Consider the following 22,274-nt stretch of genomic DNA (forward strand, 5'->3'; position numbering starts at 1 on the left):
TTGACACAGATGTGCTTATGCAGTAAACATACAAACAGTCCCCACACACAAAAGGAGGCCTTCTTCTGCTCATCCTGAAAAGTGTCACCCTCTCAGCCTTTCGTTTTTCCATTTGTGATAAATGGGTAAAAATATTTCACATTTATCCGTAAATTTTAAAACTGTGGAATATTTATAAATGTTTAAACATACAGACTTACACCATGTACACCTATGTACTCACCACCCAGTTTTACCACGCTTCACATTTTGCCACATTTTGTTACAAATCTTTCTCCTCCTAGAGATACAGTCTCTCCTGCCTGTCTCTGTCTCCCCACTCGCAGACATACTAAAGGGAAGTTGGTGTTTAAGCATTCTCATGCACATTTTATACTAGATCATATACACATACAGACATTACGAGATGCACTATTGGTTTGCCTGTCTTCAAATTTTATAGAAAGCTATCACACAAAACACATTCTGCAACTTGCATTTTGCTCAAAATATTTTGCTCTTTACCTGGTTTCATACATGAGTTCTAGCTCACTCATTTTAACTTTTATAGAATACTCTACTGTATGCATAGACCAAAATGTATTAATTTATTCAACTGTTGCTGGACATTTAAGTCATTTCCTACTTTTCACTAGTTCAAAAAATGCTTCATGAGAATTCTTGTGTATGTTCCCTGTGCACAATAACTAAAGTTGTTTCTCTCTAAGAGTACTTGTGAAGAAATGAATTCCTTGGGTCAAAGGGAGTAGGCGTCACTTTATTAGACATTGCCAAATTGTTTTACAAGGTGGATGAACCAATTTATTTTCCCATCAACAGCATATGAGTTTCTGTTTTCCTGCATCCTCACCATAATCCTCAGTTCCGCCTGACTTTGTTGCCGCCAACCAGATAGGTGTGAAATGAATATCTCAGTGTTTTTATTTTTTAATTATTTATTTTTAATTTCCCCCTGATTTTAATGATTTGAGCATCTTTTTTATGTTTATCCAAATACCCTCTTCTGTAAACTCCATATTCATATCCTTTGCTTATTTTTTCTAACGAGCTGTTTTATCCTTTACTTATTTACTTATACAACTTTTTATGTTACATGCTTTGCAAATACCTTCAATGAGTGTATGGATTATCTTTTGCTTTTATGTCTATTGAACAGAAATTTTAAATTTTGATGAAATCAAATTTATCTTTAAACCTATGATTTATCTTTATCTCTAAAAGATACGGTTTGTGATATTAGTATCAGATGTACAATCCAGTGACTCAACAATTCTATACTTTACTCAGTGTTCGTGTAAGTGTACTCTTAATCCCCTTCACCTATTTCACCCATCCCTCTACCCACCTCTCTTTTGGTAACCATCAGTTTCAGTTTGTCCCCTATAGTTAAGAGTCTGTTTTTTAGTTTATCTCTTTTTTTCTTTTAAGAATGCTTTCCTTAAGATGAAAAAAATCTGTATTTTCTTCTACAAGTTGTAAAGTTTCCTTCCCATAATTAGGTCTAATTGACCTGGAATTTATTTTTATGCATGGTATGACATAAGCATCTAATTTTACTTATTTCTACACAGATAACTAGTTTCTCCTCTCCTCATCTATTTGTAATGTACTTCTGTCTTAGGTCAAATTTCTATGTATGTGTGCTATGTTTCTAGGGTCCATAATCTCTTATCTTCCTGTATTCTTGCAATAGTTCCGCCACTGTAACAACTAGAACAGGAAGTCTTGGTATCTGGGAGAATTAGTCCCTTCTTTGTTGTTCTTAGTATCTTAGTTATTCTTGGCCCTTTACTCTTTCTTATTAATTTTATAATCAGATTATCAGGTTCTTCAAACAAACAAAACAAAACTAGGGCTTTCAATTGGCACTGCATTGAATTTAGATAAATTTGGGGTGAACTTACATTTGTGTGATACTGAGGTTACCCATTCATGAACATGGTTTATCTCCCCATTTACTCAGGTATTCTTTTATATCCACTATATATTTCTCACACCTCTTGTTAGATTCATTTCTAAACACCTTAAAGCTACTTTTATACTGTAAATGAAATTTTTTTTCCTGTAATGTTTTTCTAAATTAATTACTATGGATACAAAAATACAATTTTGGTGTTTCTTGCCTTTAGGCAACCTGGGTGAATTATCTCAGTGTTCAGGAATAAGTTTTGCTTCCTTTTCTACCTCTTTTTCTTTTTTTTCTTTTGCTTCCTTTCTACCTCTTATATAGCACATTGCCTTCTCTTGTTTTACTGCAATGATACAGCTGAATAAAAAAGTTATTACAGGGTATTCCTGTTTTGTTTTCACCTTTCAATGGAAATCCTTTTGAAACCTCATCAATAATTTTCATGTTTGATGCAGGTTTTTATCAGCTCCAGGGTTTTTTGTTGTTTTTGTTCATGAACGAGTGCTGAGCTTTATCAAATGTCTTTTCTGAACCTACTAAAATGACTGCCTAACACTATGGACTATTTACACTGTGGGTTGGAACCCATTTGATTGTAATGAAATAAATTTAATGTATTGACAGACCAGAAATTGTTTTTTTTTTTTTTTAAAGAAACAGAATATAACAAGGTATACCAAGATATTAGGCAGATACTGTTTGGTAAAAATGTTTGTTTTAGCTGCTTACACAAACACACGTATATGTGCTCTGAGTTGCTAAGTAAAACGTGCTTCTTACAGTGGGTTGTATACAAAAGAGTTTGAAAGCAACTGATCTATACTATTTTGAAGCATGAAAAACCCACTAGAAAGGACAAACATCTTATCGCAAGGTTTTCTTAAAAATAAATAATGCTTGGCTTTTGTTCATTTAAAAATAGCCAGCTTGGGCGCCTGGGTGGCTCAGTCAGTTAAGAATCCGACTTTGGCTCAGGTCATGATCTCACGGTTTGTGGGTTCAAGGCCTGCCTTGGGCTCTGTGCTGACAGCTCAGAGCCTGGAGCCTGCTTCAGATTCTGTGTCTCTCTTTCTCTCTGCCCCTCCCCAGCTCACATTCTGTCTCTCTCTCAAAAATAAATAAATAAATAAATAAAAACATTAAAAAAAATAAAAATAGGGGCACGTGGGTGGCTCAGTGGGTTAAGCATCCGACTCTGGCTCAGATCATGATCTTGCGGTTTCTGAGTTCGAGCCCCAATTCAGGCTCTGTGCTGACAGCTCAGAGCCTGGAGCCTGCTTCAGATTCTGTGTCTTCCTCTCTCTCTCTGCCCCTTCCCTGCTCGTGCTCTCTCTCTCAAAAATAAATAAACATTAAAAAATAATAAAATAATAAATAAAATAAATAAAAATATCCAGCTTTTCCTGATACTTTTATTTTAAAAATGTTTTAAATATATTTTTAATATTTTAAATATTATTATTATTAACATAAGTCATACTCTCTTGATGGAGAAAATGACCTACATTCACAGAAACATCTTAAGTCACTCAAAAGTAACAGAAGTAAATTAAGTATGAATTTTTGACAAGGATTCTTCTTCAAGGATCATTTCTGTAAAATGTTATATGTATAATTTCCAGGGTGAGGGTATACAGCTTCCATCATATTTTCAAACATATCTGTGACCTTAAAAACAGACAGAATCTCTCTTCCAAAAAGTTTAAAGTTAGTTTATACTTCTAAAATCAGAAGGTAACCTGGCATTTGCACATTTTCTATACTTTTCTATGGAGTCTGGCTCAGTCATCTTTTAGCTGTTTGTATTATTACCTCATACTTTGCTGACTAACTGGTTGGCCTTGTCAGTGGTTTATAAAAACAAGCCTGCCCTCAGAATCCATCCATACATATATGACCATTCAATGTTTCTCTTTACCCATGCCTCCCAAAACCTTCCTCTAGAACACTTTAAGGCTGTTCCTTGTTTGTGACCAGAAGTAATATTACCCACCTTATGCACTGTATTTATTTTTGGAAGATCTGTGGCTGCTTCCTGATTATGCTGATTACAATTTGTCACCAGTGAGGCTGTTTAAAAGAAAGCAACTCCCAAAGAGGAGCTCCAACACGTTCTACACAATAGCAGCATTGTTGGTGTAAGTAATCTAACCTACCAGAGGGACTACTTAAAGGACAACTACCATTTGGATGTAATGATTTTGAAATTTGTTTCTTTTAAACTCACATCCCCTTCTTAGGGTGCCTGGGTGGCTCAGTGGGTGTTAAGAGTCTGACTCATGGTTTCCACCCAGGTCGTGATCTCACAGTTCATGGGTTCGCGCCCTGCGTAGGGCTCCACGCTAACAGTGTGGGGCCTGCTTGGGATTCTCTCTCTTTTCACCCCCCCAAAGTAAATAAATAAACTTTAAAAAATAAATCTCACCTCCCCTTTTTGACATGCCATGCATGCTGATGTTCTCCACAAAGGCTACCTTTCAAACAACTCAGCATTACATAGACATTTTAGGGACCACAGTATTCATCTTAACAATGACATCGATATTGAGTGCCAAGTATTAGAAGTCTAAAGAATATCATTGTTTCTAATCACAATGTATAAAAACTCCTAATTTGGGGCATCTGGCTGGCCCAGTCGGAAGAGCATGTGACCCTTGATATTGGGGTCATGAGTCTGAGCCCCACATAGGGTGCAGAGACTAGTAAAAAAAAAAAAAGAAAGAAAGAAAAAGAAAAAAAAAAGATAAATAAACTGAAAAAAAGAAACAAAAACAAAAACAAAAAACTCCTTTTAATTCTGCAATGCTATGCTAATTTCCTGGCTGCTGTTGGATATATTGGAATGGTATCCAAACTGAAAGAAAGCTGTCTTTATAGTCTTAAAAAACGTTCTCCAAATTAAGTTATATAATATGCATAAATTTGTAAGTACACTAAGCAATCTATTATTTTTATGCCATTTTATAATCCCCAAAGCAGTATTTTAATCATAGCAACCTGTTAACAACGATTACATCTGGTGAGTGGGATTGGCAGGAGATGAGGAAAAGAGAGAGTTTTTGTGTTTGCTTCTTGAATACTTTTGCACTATTTAAATATTTAAATTAAACATGTACTTCTTTCCTAATGTTTATTTATTTATTTTGAGAGAGAGAGTTGGGGGGGGGGGCGGGAGGGACAGAGAGAGAAGGAGAGGATCCCAAGCAGGCTCCACACTGTCAGCACAGAGCCTGCCACTGGACTCGAACCCATGAACGGTGAGATCATGACCTGAGCCGAAAACCTGGAGTTGGACACTTAACCAACTGAGCCACCCAGACACCCCTAAATATGTATTTTTTAATTAAAATCTGAATAACGAAAAAGGGTACAATTTTGAAGTCAAGAATCTCCACGTTTATTTTATTCTACTCCCTGTCATCCCACCCCTAGTCTCCTTCCAGGAGACTGTAGCACTCTATGTAGAACTCTTCAACTTTCCAGCTCCCACACAGCCAGCCCCATGAAGGACAGTAGGCATGTACAGGGAGTACAAGCGGAGGTCATGGGAGCCAGAGGATTCAAGGAGCCTAGAAATGAGCACTTAAAAAGCACTTCTCTTTGGAAGGTAGATTTCAGAATACAAGGATCTATTCTCTCCTCTCTTTGAAATGCTAGTTAACATCTATTCACACCTTTAACAGCTCTACTCCTTAAACACTTAGACCCCTGTTTAAATGAGGGCCGGGGCACCTGGGTGGTTCAATCCCTTAAGTGACCAACTTCAGCTTAGGTCATGATCTCACAGCTTGTGAGTTCAAGCCCCGCATCAGGTTCTGTGCTGACAGCTCAGAGCCTGGAGCTGCTTCGTATTGTCTCCCTTTCTCTCTGCCCCTCCCCCACTTGCACTCTGTCTCTTGTCTCTCTCTCAAAAGTAAATAAACATTAAAAAATAAAAAATAATTTTTTTTTAAATGAGGGCCAGAGTAACCCCTCTGGAGGGCTAAATAATTGCTTAGGTCACTACTACTGCAATTTTAAGAATATCATCCCAAGTTTTATGTATGAAGTCCACTGTCAAGAGCCTATTTGACATCTTTCTTTTTGAACTACTAGCCAAAATGCTAGTCACCTGTTAAAGGGATTATAACCACTTCATTCTTACTGTTTCTGAACTCTGAATTCCATCCTATACCTTGTTATCCAACAAACTTGCTTCATATTTGATCACTCTTTTTAATAACCCATCACTTTTTCCATGAAACTCACATACCTAAGCTTCAGCCTCATCTCAGATCACAAGTCACAAATATAAATGCTGACACAGAGACCAAGCAGACGACCTAAGTGTAGTGGTATGGTAAGAAATAACAGGGAGTAGCAATGATGTAACAACCTTCCCTCAGGATTGGGAGTTTATAAAGAACAGCACAGATAGGAATGGGAGTTCCAAAATCCTCTAACCTGAACTATAAAATACAATACTGTAAAAAGAGGCCAGGGGTTTAAATGAGGTCAGAGAGAACTAATGCATGAAAGCCGCTGTTGACAAACCTGTCCCAAATTTGCTGAAGGGGTGTTTGGGATTCCCCGTAGCTTTTTCCAACTGAAAGAGTCTCCAGGCATCGTTCATCACATTCTTCTCATGTTCTGAATCAACTGCATTCACCTCTCTGTCTTTGCAACTCTCATCAAACAAGGGGCACAGGAAAAACTGTGCAAACCTAAGGGTAGGAAACACAATTAACAATTTGAAAGCTGTTATTTTAAAAGAGTAGCCTTTAAAAATATATTTGAAACTCAACAGACAGGAAGTATGAATTCTACAGAACCAAAAACACTACCATTGCAACCAAGAAAAAGAAATGCAAAATAAGTTTTAAAAAAGTAACAAAAGAAAAATATTGGACATGTATAAATTCAGAGAAGTCGATCTACCCCAGAGATATTAGTGAAAATATACTCAGATCTACCAGACTGCCCCCAACCCCAACACACACTTCGAGGCTGGACTTGGGCTTCTAAGTGGCTACAGATCAGAGGTTCCCATCACCTCCTCTGGTTCAATAAATTTGCTACAACAGCTCACCTGACTCACAGAAACATTTTACTCACTAGATCACCAGTTTATTATAAAAGGAAATAATTCAGGAAGGTCCAGATAGAAAGGATGCACAGGGATGTACATGGGAAGAGGCACAGAAGCTACTCTCCCCAAACCTCCATGCTTTCACCAACCTGGAAATTGTACAAACCCTGTCCTTTTGGGTTTTTATGAACACTTCATTACATAAGCATGATTGATTAAATCATAAGCTACTGGTAACTGAACTCAATCTCCAGCCCCACTTGGAAGGTCTGGGATTTGGAGAGAAAGTTCCAACCTTTCTATAGCAGGGCTGGTTGCCCTGGAAACAAACTGTCAGGTTACCTACGGGCTTCCCCAAAGTCACCTTATTAACATGCCAAAAGACACCTTTAATACTCTCATCACTTAGGAAATTCCATGGGTTTTAGGAGCTATGGGCCAGGAACAGGAAGAAAAACCAAATATAGATTTCTTATTATAAATCAAAATACCACAACAGCAAAAAGTCAACGCAGACTTATAAAGACTGCCTTGCAATCTATTTAAGATTTGCAATTTGGCAAGTCATGAAAATCCCTGTTATATATTGCTAACTCTCCAAAAAAGGAAAAGGCAGGTGACAGTTCTTGGGCAAAAAAATCTTAAACTTACAGTCTGAGGTGCAACTGCACTTAAGACTCAGACATTTTAGGACAAACTAAGTGACCTACTTTTTAAAGGCTCTATTTGAATATTTTTTCTTCCTCTAGAGAAAAACAAACAAACTTTATTAGTGGGGAAAAAATGATGGAATAAAAAAATCTATGACACAGTAGTTTGACTAAGACACAATTATGAGCTTTTATAAAATATTAAAAGAATTTTAAAATTTTAATAAGCAGTGATTCAACAAATAACATGTCATGTAACTCTGGCGTAAGTAACCAAATGTTTTTCTTGAGATTATTCTTTAGTAGTAGTAGTACTAAAGTTTAACTAAAATGACTTTAGTTATAAGTTAACTCTCCTATATCAGGTTACAATTTAAAGCATGATTTCATATAATAAATCTTAAACTTTAGATTCCATTTTATAAAAATTAAGATCCAGAATTCAGATGAAGCCACAAGCAGAGTCTGAATGGGGCCTTAAGAGACTCCTGAGTCTATGGACATCTCAGCAACTGTATTTCACAGTTCAGCTGTCAAAGAGACTGTTATCACTACCTGGTATTTATTTTATGCACACAGTAAATACGATACTGTGCTAAGCACTTCACACAAACCAATCCGAAGGGAAACTCCACCTCTCTATACGCGGGAACAGCTATTTATGGATAGGTAACCTCTTTTACCTATCTCAATACATTTAAGCCGGTAAAAGCGCCTAATAGCTACATACCATAGCTGGATAGGTCCACGTAAAGGGTCATGATAATGACACAGTAGAATCAATATTTTAAAAACATGCTCTTATGTAAGAGGTTTTTTTTTTCCCCCTCTGAGTCAAGTAACAGACATCCTCCATCATACAGAGATTATATGAACATCTGCTGTAGCATTTGTAAAGCAGGAAATTAAATTCAGTGTATGATCCCAGGGAACTCATTAATGGTAGTCTTCTGGGAATACATATAAAAGATGATTACACTTCAAAGCTGCTGCCTAAAGACCGAAACATAATCTAGAATAAGTAAGAAACAGACCACTATGACCTAGCCATGTATCCTGAACCCATGCCTCTGCCTTGTTAATGTTCTTTGCACTAAGGAATAAATTCAAACTATTAGGTTTTCAAAAAATATGTAATGACTATTATCAATATAAGCAAATAAAGCTATCACTAAAACTGCTAAGTCAACGTTAATTATAGACCCATAAAAAAGCTGCAGAATTACACCTTCTTGGCAATATAGAAAACTGTAAAAAGTTACCAAGGAAAAATTACTTTGGATAATTAATCAAATCACTAATATGACAAAAAATTAGAAACTGTTAGCTGTGTAGAAAACTAAGAAATTAAATTGACCTAATGGAGCTTGTTCCAGGAAATACTTTCACAAAATGTCCCCAGGGTTGAAAACAGCAGGTCAAAACATTTTGTGTCACCACAATGAGACATCACCTCACACCAGTCAGATGGCTATTATCAAAAAGGCAAGAAATAACAAGTGCTGACCAAGGATGTGGAGAGAAGGGAGCCCTTGTGTCGGTGGGAATGTAAACTAGTGTAGCCACTGTGGAAAACAGTATGGAGGTTTCTCAAAAAGTTAACAATAGAATGACCATGTGATTCAGCAATTCCACTTCTGGGTATTTACCCCCAAAAAACCAAGAAACAAAAAACACTAATTTGAAAAGATTTACGCAGCCTTATGTTCACTGTGGCATTATTTATAATAGCCAAGATATGGAAACAACCTAAATGTCCATGGATGGATAAATGGATAAAGAAGATATAGTACATATATGCAGTGGAATACTACTCAGTCATTAAAAAAAAAATGAAATCTTACCATTTACAACAAGATGGATGGACCTAGCGGCTATTATACTAAGTGAAATAAGTCAGAGAAAGACAAATACCATATGATCTCACATATATGTGGAATGTAAGAAACAAAAGTCACAGACACAGAGAACAGACTGATGGTTGTCAGAAGAAAGGAGGTTTGGGGGTTCGATGAAAGGAGTCAAAAGATACACACTTCCAGTTATAAAATATTAAGTCACAGGAATATAATGTACACCATGGTAACTATAGCGAATAATATTGTATTGCATACTCAAAAGTTGCAAAAGAGTAAATGTTAAAAGTTTTCATAGTAAGAGAAAAAAATTTTTGTAACTTTGTATGATGACATATGGTAACTAGACTTACACAGTGGGGATCATTTTGCAATGTATACAAATACTGAATCATCATGGTGTACATCTGAAACTGATATAATGTCAATTATACTTCAATTAAAAAAAAATTCTATATCCACTAAGCATAGACTAGAGTAACTAAAGGAGAACAGAATGTTTAAGTTCTACATTCTGGAATAGGAGCATATTTGAAAAGAAATCCATGACACTGTAACAGTTTATTCTTCATCACGTGCTTCAGATATAATACCAATTAGAATGGGAAGGGCTGGGGAGAATTTTATAAGTCCATAAAATACTGTGTAGGGCTGAAGACTGGTTTAAAGTCATGCCATTATTTTTCCTCTACCACAAAATAAATAGACAGTATCACTCATTTTCTTTTCTTTTTTTTTTTTTTTATAAAACGCGTTGAAAAATACTGGTTAAAATACTTTTTGTTAAGCTACAAAGCTGTGAAGACATCTTTGTAAAAATAATAATTATTACTACTATTAGTGTAATAAAGTGCACAAAGTTGAATAATCTATAAGATATCAGCATTACCTGTCTAGGGCACCTTCTAGATGTTCATGGGAAACATCAAAATAGTAATTGGTATGTTCTCCACTAGTAAAGGCATTTGAACTTCCTGCATGCTCACTAAGAAACTGGCTGTATTCATTTTCTTTAGGGTATTTCTTTGTTCCCAAAAATAGCATATGTTCACAAAAATGACTTAAGCCAGCAATATTTGGAGGATCTGACAATGAACCTGAAAGACAAGAGAAAAACACATACAACAAAAGTTTTTTTTTGTTTTTGTTTTTTGTTTTGCAGATGATCTGCAAGTTCTGTTAACATGACAACTCCAACCATACAATGAGAGAAAGTTAAGCACAGGCTGCTCTAAAATGGTACTGTTTAGGTTACAGCCTCAGCTTGTGATATTAATTAGTTAGCAACTTTGGGCAGATTACTTAGCCTCTCTGGACATTACCTTTCTCACACATCACAATGGAGGGAAGGTAAGACTTGAATTCATTGTTTTATAAGAGCAAGAGCTCCTAGTTCTTACATTTTATTGCAGGAGATAATACAATGTAGTGGTAAGAACATAGATTTAGGGTTACCAGCTCTGCTGACTGTGAAATTCTGAGCGCAATACTTTATCTTGACTCACTTTATATATATATACACACATACGTATATATAATCTAGGGAGTTGTGTGAACACAAATTAGATGATATTTGCAAACCACACTACGTTGTACTTGGCAATAATTATTTGTTCAACACTCGATGGTTATTACCTTATTTCCTCAATTTTAAAATGTCATTGAGTTAAAGTTTTTCAGAGAGGAAAATAAGAAAAATACTTATGTACGTATAGACAAGAATCTACTTGATTAAGGCCACATTAAACATGGAGGAAATATCCACACAAGAATCTAGAAAATATGGTATTTCCTAGTATACCAAAACTGTACAAAAGTAAAAGCATCATCACTGTTACTGTAAAGGATGGGAATTAATTTGCCTGCTGCTAAGTCACCCTAGCTGAGAACCTAACAAAATGACTTGGTAAATAAATGTAAGATTATTTGATTTTGACAAATGTAGATTGCTAATTGGACTATTGTACAAGGTAAGGTACATCAAACTGATAATCATGAGGTCTTTATTTGCACACACATGGCAAGTTCTAATAAATGTCAACATTAGATCAAGAAAACAGAACAAAGCTTAATTCACAATTTTAAATTGTACCTATGTGTACATCAAGTGCTGCCGATGACTTATCCGTGGTCGGATCACTGATAAGAAGTACTTTGATACCATTGGCCAGCTCTAATCCACGGTATTCTCGCTTGTCTTCAGGAGATTTGATAATGTGATTTCCTAGTCTCTTGATAGCTGGATTATTCATCTTGCTGTAAGTCTTTTCTTGGAAGCTGAAAATAAAACATTAGTAATTGTTGCATTGTAGCTTTTTCTTTTTTTAAGAATAAAGAATAGGGGCGCCTGGGTGGCTCAGTTGGTTTAAGCATCCCATTCTTGATTTTGGCTAAGGTCATGATCTCACGGTTTGTGGGATCAAGCCCCACAACAGGCTCTGTGCTTCATAGCATGAAGCCTGCTTGGGATTCTCTTTCTCTCTGCCCCTTCCCCAGTTGCATGTGCATGCATGCACTCTCAAAATAAGTAAACATTTTTTAAAAAAGGTTAAAAAAAAGAATACAGAATAATATCAAGCAAACCCATACAATACATCATCAGATAAAAAAATATATCTGGAGGAAACTTTTTTTTATAGCTTATATACTGGGGATAATCATTCCTCTCTTCCCTTTTACCCCTCATTGTTTTGTTAGAGAAATACTAACAATATTGTTTTTGTGGAGTCATATTTGATCTAGGAGAGCACTTGGATGGGGATTTGAGACAGGATAGGTTGAGCGATGAGCTGGTCAGTATGCTGACCTAGAACAGAGTTTTAATTACCAATAACTGCTTTCCCACATGTTTTGGAAATATTTAGTAAAGTAAGATGAGAGGTTGTGTAAGGATTATTACTGGATCAACCAAAAACATTGCTCAACCTGATGACATTCAAAGATACGGCAGATCTGGAATTCATGGGTCTGATATGCACATGCTCAGAACATAGGGGGCAATCCCCAATGAGAAAAAAAAGTCCTGTAAAGTCCTATACAAAATAAGAGATATGGGCTTCACTATGAAGATGGCAAAAAAGGGGCACCCGGGTGGCTCAGTTGGTTAAGCATCCGACTTCAGCTCAGGTCATGATCTTGTGGTTTTTGAGTCAGAGCTCCGCATCAGGCTCTGTGCTGACAGCTTAGAGCCTGGAGCCTGCTTCAGATTCTGGATCTCCCTCTCTCTCTGCCCCTCCCCCACTGGCAGCGCATGCTCTCTCTAAGATAAACAATAAAAAATGTTTTTAAAAAAAGAAAGCAGAGAAAAAACAAAACTACAAACAAAAAGTGGGAAGGACCCAAGTAATTTTTATAATATGGTGAAGAATTGAATGCCAGAGCAACAACAGTCCAGTGATCTTAACAAGAATGCAAGATAAGTTCTCTTACAAACGACTTCCCATCCTCTGAGAGTCCTCTCCTTCCCTCTCTAGGAAAGCTGAGTTACAGGATGTGCTATTAGCACACAGAATTCTGTGGGAGTGTTTGGTATTAGTGTAGAAGGGATTTTCCAGAATCTGAAATATGCATGTTTTTGAGACTAAGAGTAGATGCTATTTGTGTCTATGTTGGGGATCATTTAAGAGACAAAAATCAGCCTGTTATTATCGGTAGGCCAATAAACTAATCAGGTAAAGCCCCAAACATCCGAGACTACAGAGGAAAAATGACCCTATGCTAGCATATTTTCTTTTTACCTGGAAGACAAAAGAAGTAGATCTGACTGCTTCTTAAAGATAGACAGACATCGAGATTTAAAGGTAAATCAGAAGGGGCTAAGTAGGCATTCAATTATTTTCAAGAATTTTTTTGCGCATTAAAATATCTGGAAACTAAGGAAGGGAAAAATCCAGTTTGCTTTTAGCAGAATACCTTCCTCTCTGAAATTATCTAACTATTCTCCTGGGTAACAATTGATAAACCAAAGAGGTTTGTTCCTATTAAGATTGTCCCCTAGATCTCCCTTTAAGAAGACTATTTGAAATTTTAAAAATCAATACTATAGGCCATACTAAATGTATAATACTGGTTAAAAGTCACATAGTACTTGGGTACTACGGCTGGCTCAGAAGAGCATACCAACTTTTTTTTTTTTAATTTTAATTTTTTTTAACGTTTATTTTTGACAGAGAGAGAGAGAGAGAGAGAGAGGCAGAGCATAAGTGGGGAGGGGCAGAGAGAGAGGGAGACACAAAATCCAAAGCAGGCTCCAGGCTCCGAGCTGTCAGCACACAGCCCGATGCGGGGCTCGAACCCACGGATCGCAAGATCATGACCTGAGCCGACGTCGGACGCTCAACCAACTGAGCCACCCAGGCACCCCTACCAACCCTTGATTTCCGGGTTGTAAGTTTGAGCCCCACGTTGGGTGTAGAGATTACTTTAAAAAATAATAATAATAATCACATAGTACTTTACACAGATAGTGCTAACAGTCTTGCTTTATTTACAGTAAAAAAAAAAAGTTCTTGAAAGACAGAGCATAAAAATAATACTAACATTTTGGGGGATATAAGGTCACTAACTGGAAATTTTTTTTTTCTTTTTTTTTTTATTTATTTATTTTTTTTAATTTTTTGTTTTGTTTTGTTTTTTTGTTTTTTTGTTCAACGTTTATTTATTTTTGGGACACAGAGAGACAGAGCATGAACGGGGGAGGGGCAGAGAGAGAGGAAGACACAGAATCGGAAACAGGCTCCAGGCTCTGAGCCATCAGCCCAGAGCCCGACGCGGGGCTCGAACTCACGGACCGCGAGATCGTGACCTGGCTGAAGTCGGACGCTTAACCGACTGCGCCACCAAGGCGCCCCACTAACTGGAAATTTTAAGAGTAATCTGGACACTATAAAGTATTATTAACTACTCTTTTCTACTTCATTAGCCATAAGCCACTTATGTCAAAGACAGATGAAAATATCTGAGTGCTAAGTATTAAAAAAGGTGTTTTATGGTTAAAAGAATCTCAGGGTAACAGAAAATGTTCCACCTAAGCCTTCAAAGAGGGACACGAGAATAATAATCCTGGTTAAGGTACTTCCCAAAGGACAATATGTTTGAACTGCAACAAACGTCTTAGTACAGAGCTGATTTCGAAGACTTTAATTTGGGTTAAGATTAAATAAGGCATGAGACAGCCTCCATTAAGACTCCCAAGAAGAGCAGCAGACAGTAAGAAAGCTTAGTGTGCACCACAGAGAATAGCCTCTGCTCCCTCCCGTAAGGCTCTATCTACTAGAGGGAGGGAGGGTTTGGGATTTCACTAAGTGGGAGCAAAACCCAAAGGCTATTTATTGATTCCATTGCCATTGTGTTCACCTAGCTTCCCCTCCAGTGCTTGCCCCAGTTAGTCTGACCTAGGGGAAGCTAGGGCCACATATGACTAAAATGTGATGATGATGATGATGATGGAGCTCTAAAAAGTCTGTCCAACCCACAGCTGTGATGGGGAGATGAAATACATCTCACTTTGGTAGGACAAGTTGTCTTTTTCTGTGGGAGGTGAAAAATCCATCAGAAGTAAGATAACCACCCTCGACTACAGGCTACATTCTGTACCTTTTTTCAGGGCTCAATTTCCCTTGTCCAGATTTCCTTTTTTTTTTTTTTTTTTTTTTTTGAGGAAAAAAGTATGTACCATCGAGTTCCTCACAGGCATGTACAGAACTTATTTAAATACTGAAGCCATGCCTGATTGATATCCCTAGTATGGTTGAGAGCAAAGAGATGGATTTATTCTCTAGGTCAAACATAAAAATTACTCCAACTACTTTTAGACATTTGAACAAGAGATCAAAGACAACTATAAATTTCTATGCTGGCACTGTTACCCAATCAAATATCATGATTTTTTGAGGAAGTAAAAGCCAAAAGAAACAGTAGCAACATTTTCAAACAAGATCCATCCCCAGCAACCCATATTCAGTAGGCATAGTCTGGACTCCTACAGCATATCTATCAGCACGTCCCACAACAATTTGATTCTCACCTTCTGGAGAACTGAAGGAAATGATCGGGAACTCCTCTGATGATGAATTCATCAACAGCTTGCCTGTCTCTGTATTTATACTCATGAGATCACATCCCAGCTCCCTCATTAGCATAAAGCCTTCACGAGTAATTCTGACTTTCAGATGACAGGCTAGTGCTAACTCAAATGCTTTCCCAGACACTTGATATTTTTAACCTAAGTCAAAATCTTAGGAGCAATAAAATTACTTTCAATTTTAGTGACATTATCATACATTGGAAACTTCATAAGGCACAACATTGTCAGTGTGCAGCATTCTAATAAACTGGAGACAGATTTAATAACTACAGCATCTTTTGTAATTTTGCTCAGAATTTAAAACAATGACTAAAATCACAATAGGTAAAAGCTGGAAGAACCACTACATGTTATCTGGTCCTTTGTAGTTCATGGCCTAGCAGCACCGGTTCTTCCTGAGAGCTTGTTAATGCAAAACATCAGAAACCACCAGAGACCCACTGAGCCAGAATCGGCATTTGAACAAGATCCCTAGGTGGACCAGTCCCCTCATTTTACTTAAAAGGAAACTGAAGCTCAGGGAACTTAAATCACTTGTCCAAGATCATACAGCAAAAAGTTACAATTAAAACTCAACTCTTCCAGTCCTGTGTCCACCCCAGCTCCCCCACAGCCACACGAACATTTAAGGAGGCCTATTTAGGTGCAGACACTACATCATGTATGTTAGCTCTAACAACCAGTACCCCAAAGCCCAAGGGCTTTCTGAAGGAACCCAGACTAGTCATAAGAAAACAGGTCATCAGCTTTAAAGTGTGGTGACAAGGTTGTTCCTGGGGTACTATGGGAGCCAAGAAATGGGCACCCAAGTCTATCTAGGAAGGGAGAAGGGAAAAGAGAGGAGGTAAGTGGAAGCATGCCAAATAAAAGGAAGGACACACCGGAGCAAAGGATGCATCGTGAGAAAAAAAACAGGCACAGAGCAGAAAAACAAGCAGTTGGTGTTAAAGAACTACAACCAGAACTTCCCCTGAAAGAGTATGGATTTTTATCTAGCCGTGTAAAGGCCTAAACTGCATGTTTGCAAAATCAAATTCCCAAACAGGTCATTTCCAAATTCCCATACCAAGAGGAAATTTTTAATGCAAATAATCTTTTACTCCAATGACCTTTTGCAGTCTTTTTTCTCACATCTCTTTAAGGGTTTCACAGCCTATTTAACAGGAGACTGAAAATGTTTACTGTGCCTTTTGCTCTCTACCCACTTCCACAGCCCCAGACATATTTAAAGTTAGATCTCATCTATTTCTAATTTCTAAACGGATGACCTATAAAACCAAACAGGTGAGTGACCAGGCTAATAGCAAAATTATGAATCAAAACCTCCCTTCTGTGGAATCCATCCACCCACTCCCAAAATCATAAGCAGAAGTAGAGCTTGCCTATGGTGCTTCTCAATGGGGAGAAGGCACCCAGAGAGAAAATGCCTGAAATCAAAACTATACCATTAACATCCTTTCTTCCCTGAGAAGGGCAGAGGTAAGACAGAATATCCAAGTAGTGATGGTATGAGCCCTAGGATGCTTCCATATAAGACCACATATTCTCAAATACTATTCATGATACTTGACCTAAAAAATCACAACATATCTCAGGGAAGCATGTACCTATGGCTCTCCAGTTATAGAGACCAGTATACCTAAATCATATACCAGCTAGATCATAAAGGTGGGTATAAACTAAAATCCTGTCAATTAAATCTTACTTTCCTGTGATGAGATGCTTTGCCTTTGTTCCAGGCAGAATGTCATCTGTTCTAACTCTGTGCCCTCTGGAAAGAAGTTTGCTATGAAGAAATAAACCCTTAAATGGATTAAGGGTGGTTGCAATTGAAAGGAATCCTACAGTAGCAGCATTTTAGAGAGAAGTCTTTCGCAAATTTTTAGTTCTGATGCATCCATATCAATGGCTGTTCATTTTAAAAGTGACAAACTTGGGGCACCTTGGTGGCTCAGTTGGTTAAGCGTCCGACTTCGGCTCAGGTCATGATCTCACAGTTCGTGGGTTCGAGCCCTGCATCGGGCTCTGTGCTGATAGCTCAGAGCCTGGAGCCTGCTTGGGGTATTGTGTCTCCCTCTCTCCACCTCTCCCCAGCTTGCACTCTGTCTCTCTCTCTCAAAAATAAACATTAAAAAAAATTTTTTTTAAAAGTCACAAGCTTAACATGGAACAGTTTATAGAGGCTTTATGGAGGTTGAAGCAAATGAACAAAACCTCCATTTTATACCTCTTACCATAGCTACTTAACTACAGGTTTCTTACAGTTGTAGTATGGGGACTAGGGTGTCTCACACCTTCTTCCTTCTTCCATAGGTAGCCTTTAGGCTGTCAAAAAATTTAAGATGCCACAGTACAAAACCCAAACTAGCGATTACTCTCATTTTTTAAAGTGGCATATGCTTAATAAACTGGTCATTTAATTTTCCCAGTCTCCCTAAGTGACAGGCCACAGGGCTGTCGATGGTCATCCTCCTCAACCTCAGAAGAGGAAACAAAAGCTCAGTGATTAAGTGACTTGCCCAAGGGCATTTACATAATTGATTTGTGGCACAGCTGGAACTATAGAAAGAGGAAGCTTGGGAAGGAGGAGCTGAAGGTGGTACTTAAGGAAACATATATCTGGCTTTCTTCCTCAGCTCCCAATTACCACCCCCACAGCCCTGCCCTGACCCCATTCCCCTCCCTGACAATCCCAAATAACAAAAACAAGGAAACAAAAATTAAAATAGGTCAAAATAAATGCTCCCAGGAGAGTCTTCAGTTCTTTTACTTTTTTCTCCCCATAGAAAACAGAGATAGGTAGTGGAAGGAGCCTGGAAGAATGCTTCTAATCTGCCAAAGGAGTCCCTGTACTGAGAACCATATTACCTCATGATACTTTGATAATAAAAAATAAATAGGAAAAGGTATGGCAGGATTAAATGTATAGCAGGTTTAAAGAGAAAGAAGAGTGTGTATAATTGTCTCAAGCATGAAAGCAGATATGATAATAGTTACTATAGTAGATATGGTGGGGTTAAAGCTATTTTTCAGAAGCATACATTAAGCCACGGGAATGGAAAAAAGGAGAAAAATCATAATCATCTTGGTAGATGCAGAAAAAGCATTTAACAAAATTCAACAACGTGTCTTTTTTAAAAAGTCTGCAAAATGGGGTACCTAGGTGGCTCAGTTGGTTGTGTATCCGACTCTTGATTTCAGCTCAGGTCATGATCCCAAGGCCGTGGAATGAAGTCCCTGCTTAGGATTCTCTCTCTCTCCCTCTGCCCCTCTCCCTGCTTGCACACACTCTCTAAAATAAATTTAAAAATTAAAACTAAAAAAAGTCTGCAAACTAGAAATAGGAGGGAGAAAATTCCCTCATCTGAAAAAATATCCACAAAAACTACAGCAATTATCATACTCAGTGGTAACATAATGCAGATACCCCCAACCCCCTTCCTCACAAACAGGAGGTCACTATCCTCTTCTATTCAACAATGGACTACCAATTCTGACCAGTCCAATAATACAAGAAAAAGAAAACACATAAAGATGATAAAGGGGAAAAACAACATTATTCACAGATGACACAACTATGTATGAAGGGGTTCAGAGCAAGTCTCCCCAAAATGTGGCACTTTGGCATGTGGACTATTTTGAGCTGAAGGCTCAAGAGAAACTTTGGCCCCTCATGTACCTACAAGAATCTAAATTGGAGTTCCTTCCCAGAAGTAGAGTTATTATCAGAGATAAATTTTATCTGAGTGACTCATGTATATAGGGGGCAAACATCTAATTATCAAATATCTGTTCTTTCTCCTGCCCTGTGAACTTCCCTCCTCCTCTTTAAGGCCCCAGACCCTATTCCATTCCCTAGCTCAGGATGGCATATATACCTCATTTTACCTTTCTGTCTTTGAACATCTCATCCATGCAGGATGCAGAACTCACAAAATTAAACTGGATTTTCTCATGTCAATTTAAATCTTAGACCAGCCAAAAGAACCTTTGATGGTAGAGGAAAACTTTTCCTCCCTAACTATGTCAATAGAAAACCCCAAGAATATACTAACAGCTTCCATTTTTGGATAGGATAATAACAGGTCATAACCAGATTCACCTTCAATAAATAGGAAAAGCCATGATAAATTAGAAAATCGTATTTTCAAAGATGTTGGAGAGTTGTGGAAGAAATGAGAATTGGATGAAGTACAAATCCCAGATGGGAGAGCCCTCTGAGATGAGCTGATGATCATCACCTGTCTTCTTCTCTGGGGCTATTTGCCAATTTTGAATGTAGACTGAAGATCACACTAGGCCCAAGCAGAAGAACTCTACTCAGAGAAGATAGAGGCTTTGGGGGATGCATGAGTTTGGTGTGACAGATTAAAGGCCCAAGATGCCCCAAATCCACAGCTGATTTTTGCCACAGGACATTTTCTGAGCTATCACTACATACCCACCAGAATGGCTAAAATGAAAACGATGGAAAACACCAAGTGATAGAGAAGTTACAGGGTAACCCAAACTCTCATACACTGGTAGTGAGAATGCAAACTGGTAAAACCATTTTTTAAAAACTGGCAGTCTATATTAAAGCAGACAGTATGACATAACAATTCATACGTTAGATATATACCTGAAACAAATGCATTTATATGTTCATAGCAATACTATTCATAATAGCCCAAACTAGAAATGATCAAATGTCAATTAACAGTGAAAAGATAGACTGTGATATATTCACACAATGGAATAGTATGCAACAGTGAAAATGAAAAGCCTAGAACAAGGCACAAGGAGGATAAATCTCACTAACATAAGGCAGAGTGAAAGAAGCTGTATGCAAAGACTACTGTATACTTCCATTTACATAAAGTGCAAGAACAGGTAAAATCAAGCTAACAAGACTTTTATCAAGATACTGGTTACCCTTGGGGGCAGGGAGCAATCATCAGAAGGAAGTATGAGGGAGGCTTCTAGGATGCTGGTCACACGCCATTACAGAGATATACTCAGTTTGTGAAAAGTCATCAACCTGAACACTTATGATATATTTTAAGTTATTTAATAGAATTTTTGAAAATACCACAAATACAGTAAAATAAAGGAGGAAGGGGATACATGAATTACTCAAGGCTATAATTATCATGCACAAAAAAGTCATCTTGGAAATGGTGCCACAAAGATCCTGAGAAGTAGCTGTCCAAATCTAACAAGTGCTAAACCAGGAAGGCTAAGAAACAATAGTCCAATTAACATGATTATCTAACCCTTCTCAGGTGTGTCCTGAGACAATTATTTCTGTTGATGTCATCTTAGCCACAAGAAATAGGAGGCCCATGTAAGTACAGCATGAGTCAATTTAACTAAGTCAATAATTATGATGTTAAATATTTTAACTCAAGTCTTTACTCATTATGTATGATTTGAAAACCAGTTTTGAGTACTTTATTTTTATTTATTTTTTTGAGTAATTAAACCTCAGAATTTAAAAATAAAACACTCCAAAAAAAAATAAGTAAATAAAATAAATAAAAAAATAAATAAAAATAAAAATTAAACACTCTCAGGGGCACCTGGGTGGCTCAGTCAGTTAGTGTCCAACTTAGGCTCAGGTCATGATCTCACAGTTGGTGGGTTTAAGCCCCATGTTGGGCCCTGTGCTGACAGCTCAGAGCCTGGAGCCTGCTTCGGATTTGGTGTCTCCCTCTCTCTCTCTGCCCCTCCCACACTCGTGTTCCATCTCTCTCTCTCAAATATATATATATATTATATATATATATATATATTATATATATATAATATATATATAATAAAATAAAAAATAAAGCACAGCAACCAAGAGTGGACAATAAATGCAACCCAAATAAAAGCAAAATGATCAAACTTTAAATTCTCCCCTCAACAATTTTCAACATTTACATCAAACAGCTTTTTTGTTTATTTTTGAGAGAGCATGAGCAGGAGAGGTACAGACAGGGACAGAGGATCCAAATCAGGCTCTGTGCTGAGCAGCAAGCCTGGTGTGGGGCTTAAACTCACGAACCACAAGATCATGACCTGAGCCACGCCAATTGAGCCACCCAAGCGCCCCTACATCAAACAACTTCTAAACCAGGATTTGAATTAGGTTCTTTATTTTAATCCTTTTTAATGTTTATTTATTTTGAGAGAGAGCACACACACACACATGTGTGTGTGTGTGTGTGTATGTGTGTGTGTGTGTGAGAGAGAGAGAGAGAAAGAGAGAGAGAGACAGAGACAGAGGGAGAGTATCCCAAGTAGGCCCTCCTGTACTATTAGCACAGAGCCCGATGAGGGGCTTGAACTCACGAATCATGAGATAACAACCTGAGCCAAAATCAAGAATCGGACATTCAACCGAGCCACCCAGGCAGAGGGGTCTCATCTAGTCTTGCCAATCAAGAGTCATGTGCAGTGTTCATATGAGTCTGTTAAACTGACAGAGGTAACAAAAATTGCATCAGACTTGAACAGCCTTTACAGCATTTCTCCTCTAAAATAGGTATAAAAAAAAATCAAGAAAAAAAAAATTCATCAAGGCACAGTGTCTGGTACATAGTAGGCACCCACAAATGTAACCTTATATTATAATCATCATTACTACGGTCCCACAGGGATGAGATGCAAATAGAACCAGCTCAACAACCACCATATTATTACTAGCATTCTTATCACATACTCATGCAAATTCCAGTTG

At 37.5% G+C, this 22,274-nt stretch overlaps 1 protein-coding gene across 3 annotated transcripts in view; it reads right to left on the reverse strand.

Moving 5' to 3' along the window:
* IDE (insulin degrading enzyme) overlaps window positions 1-22,274 on the reverse strand; it is a 111,349-nt gene that overhangs the window by 60,817 nt on the left and 28,258 nt on the right. For 2 of the 3 annotated variants that reach the window (XM_086680377.1, XM_086680376.1), the window contains exons 2-4: window positions 11,576-11,760; window positions 10,373-10,580; window positions 6,443-6,612 (exon numbers count right to left, since the gene is read on the reverse strand). In XM_086680377.1, the coding sequence (XP_086536503.1) occupies window positions 6,443-6,612; window positions 10,373-10,580; window positions 11,576-11,760 (563 nt within the window). Of the gene's footprint in view, window positions 1-6,442; window positions 6,613-10,372; window positions 10,581-11,575; window positions 11,761-15,508; window positions 15,651-22,274 lie in introns of those variants that run through there. The other variant, XM_086680378.1, reaches the window with a different exon arrangement.

This window comes from Puma concolor, chromosome D2 (assembly GCF_028749965.1).
Source record: "Puma concolor isolate L17-30 chromosome D2, mPumCon1.1.hap2, whole genome shotgun sequence".
Lineage (NCBI taxonomy): Eukaryota > Metazoa > Chordata > Mammalia > Carnivora > Felidae > Puma > Puma concolor.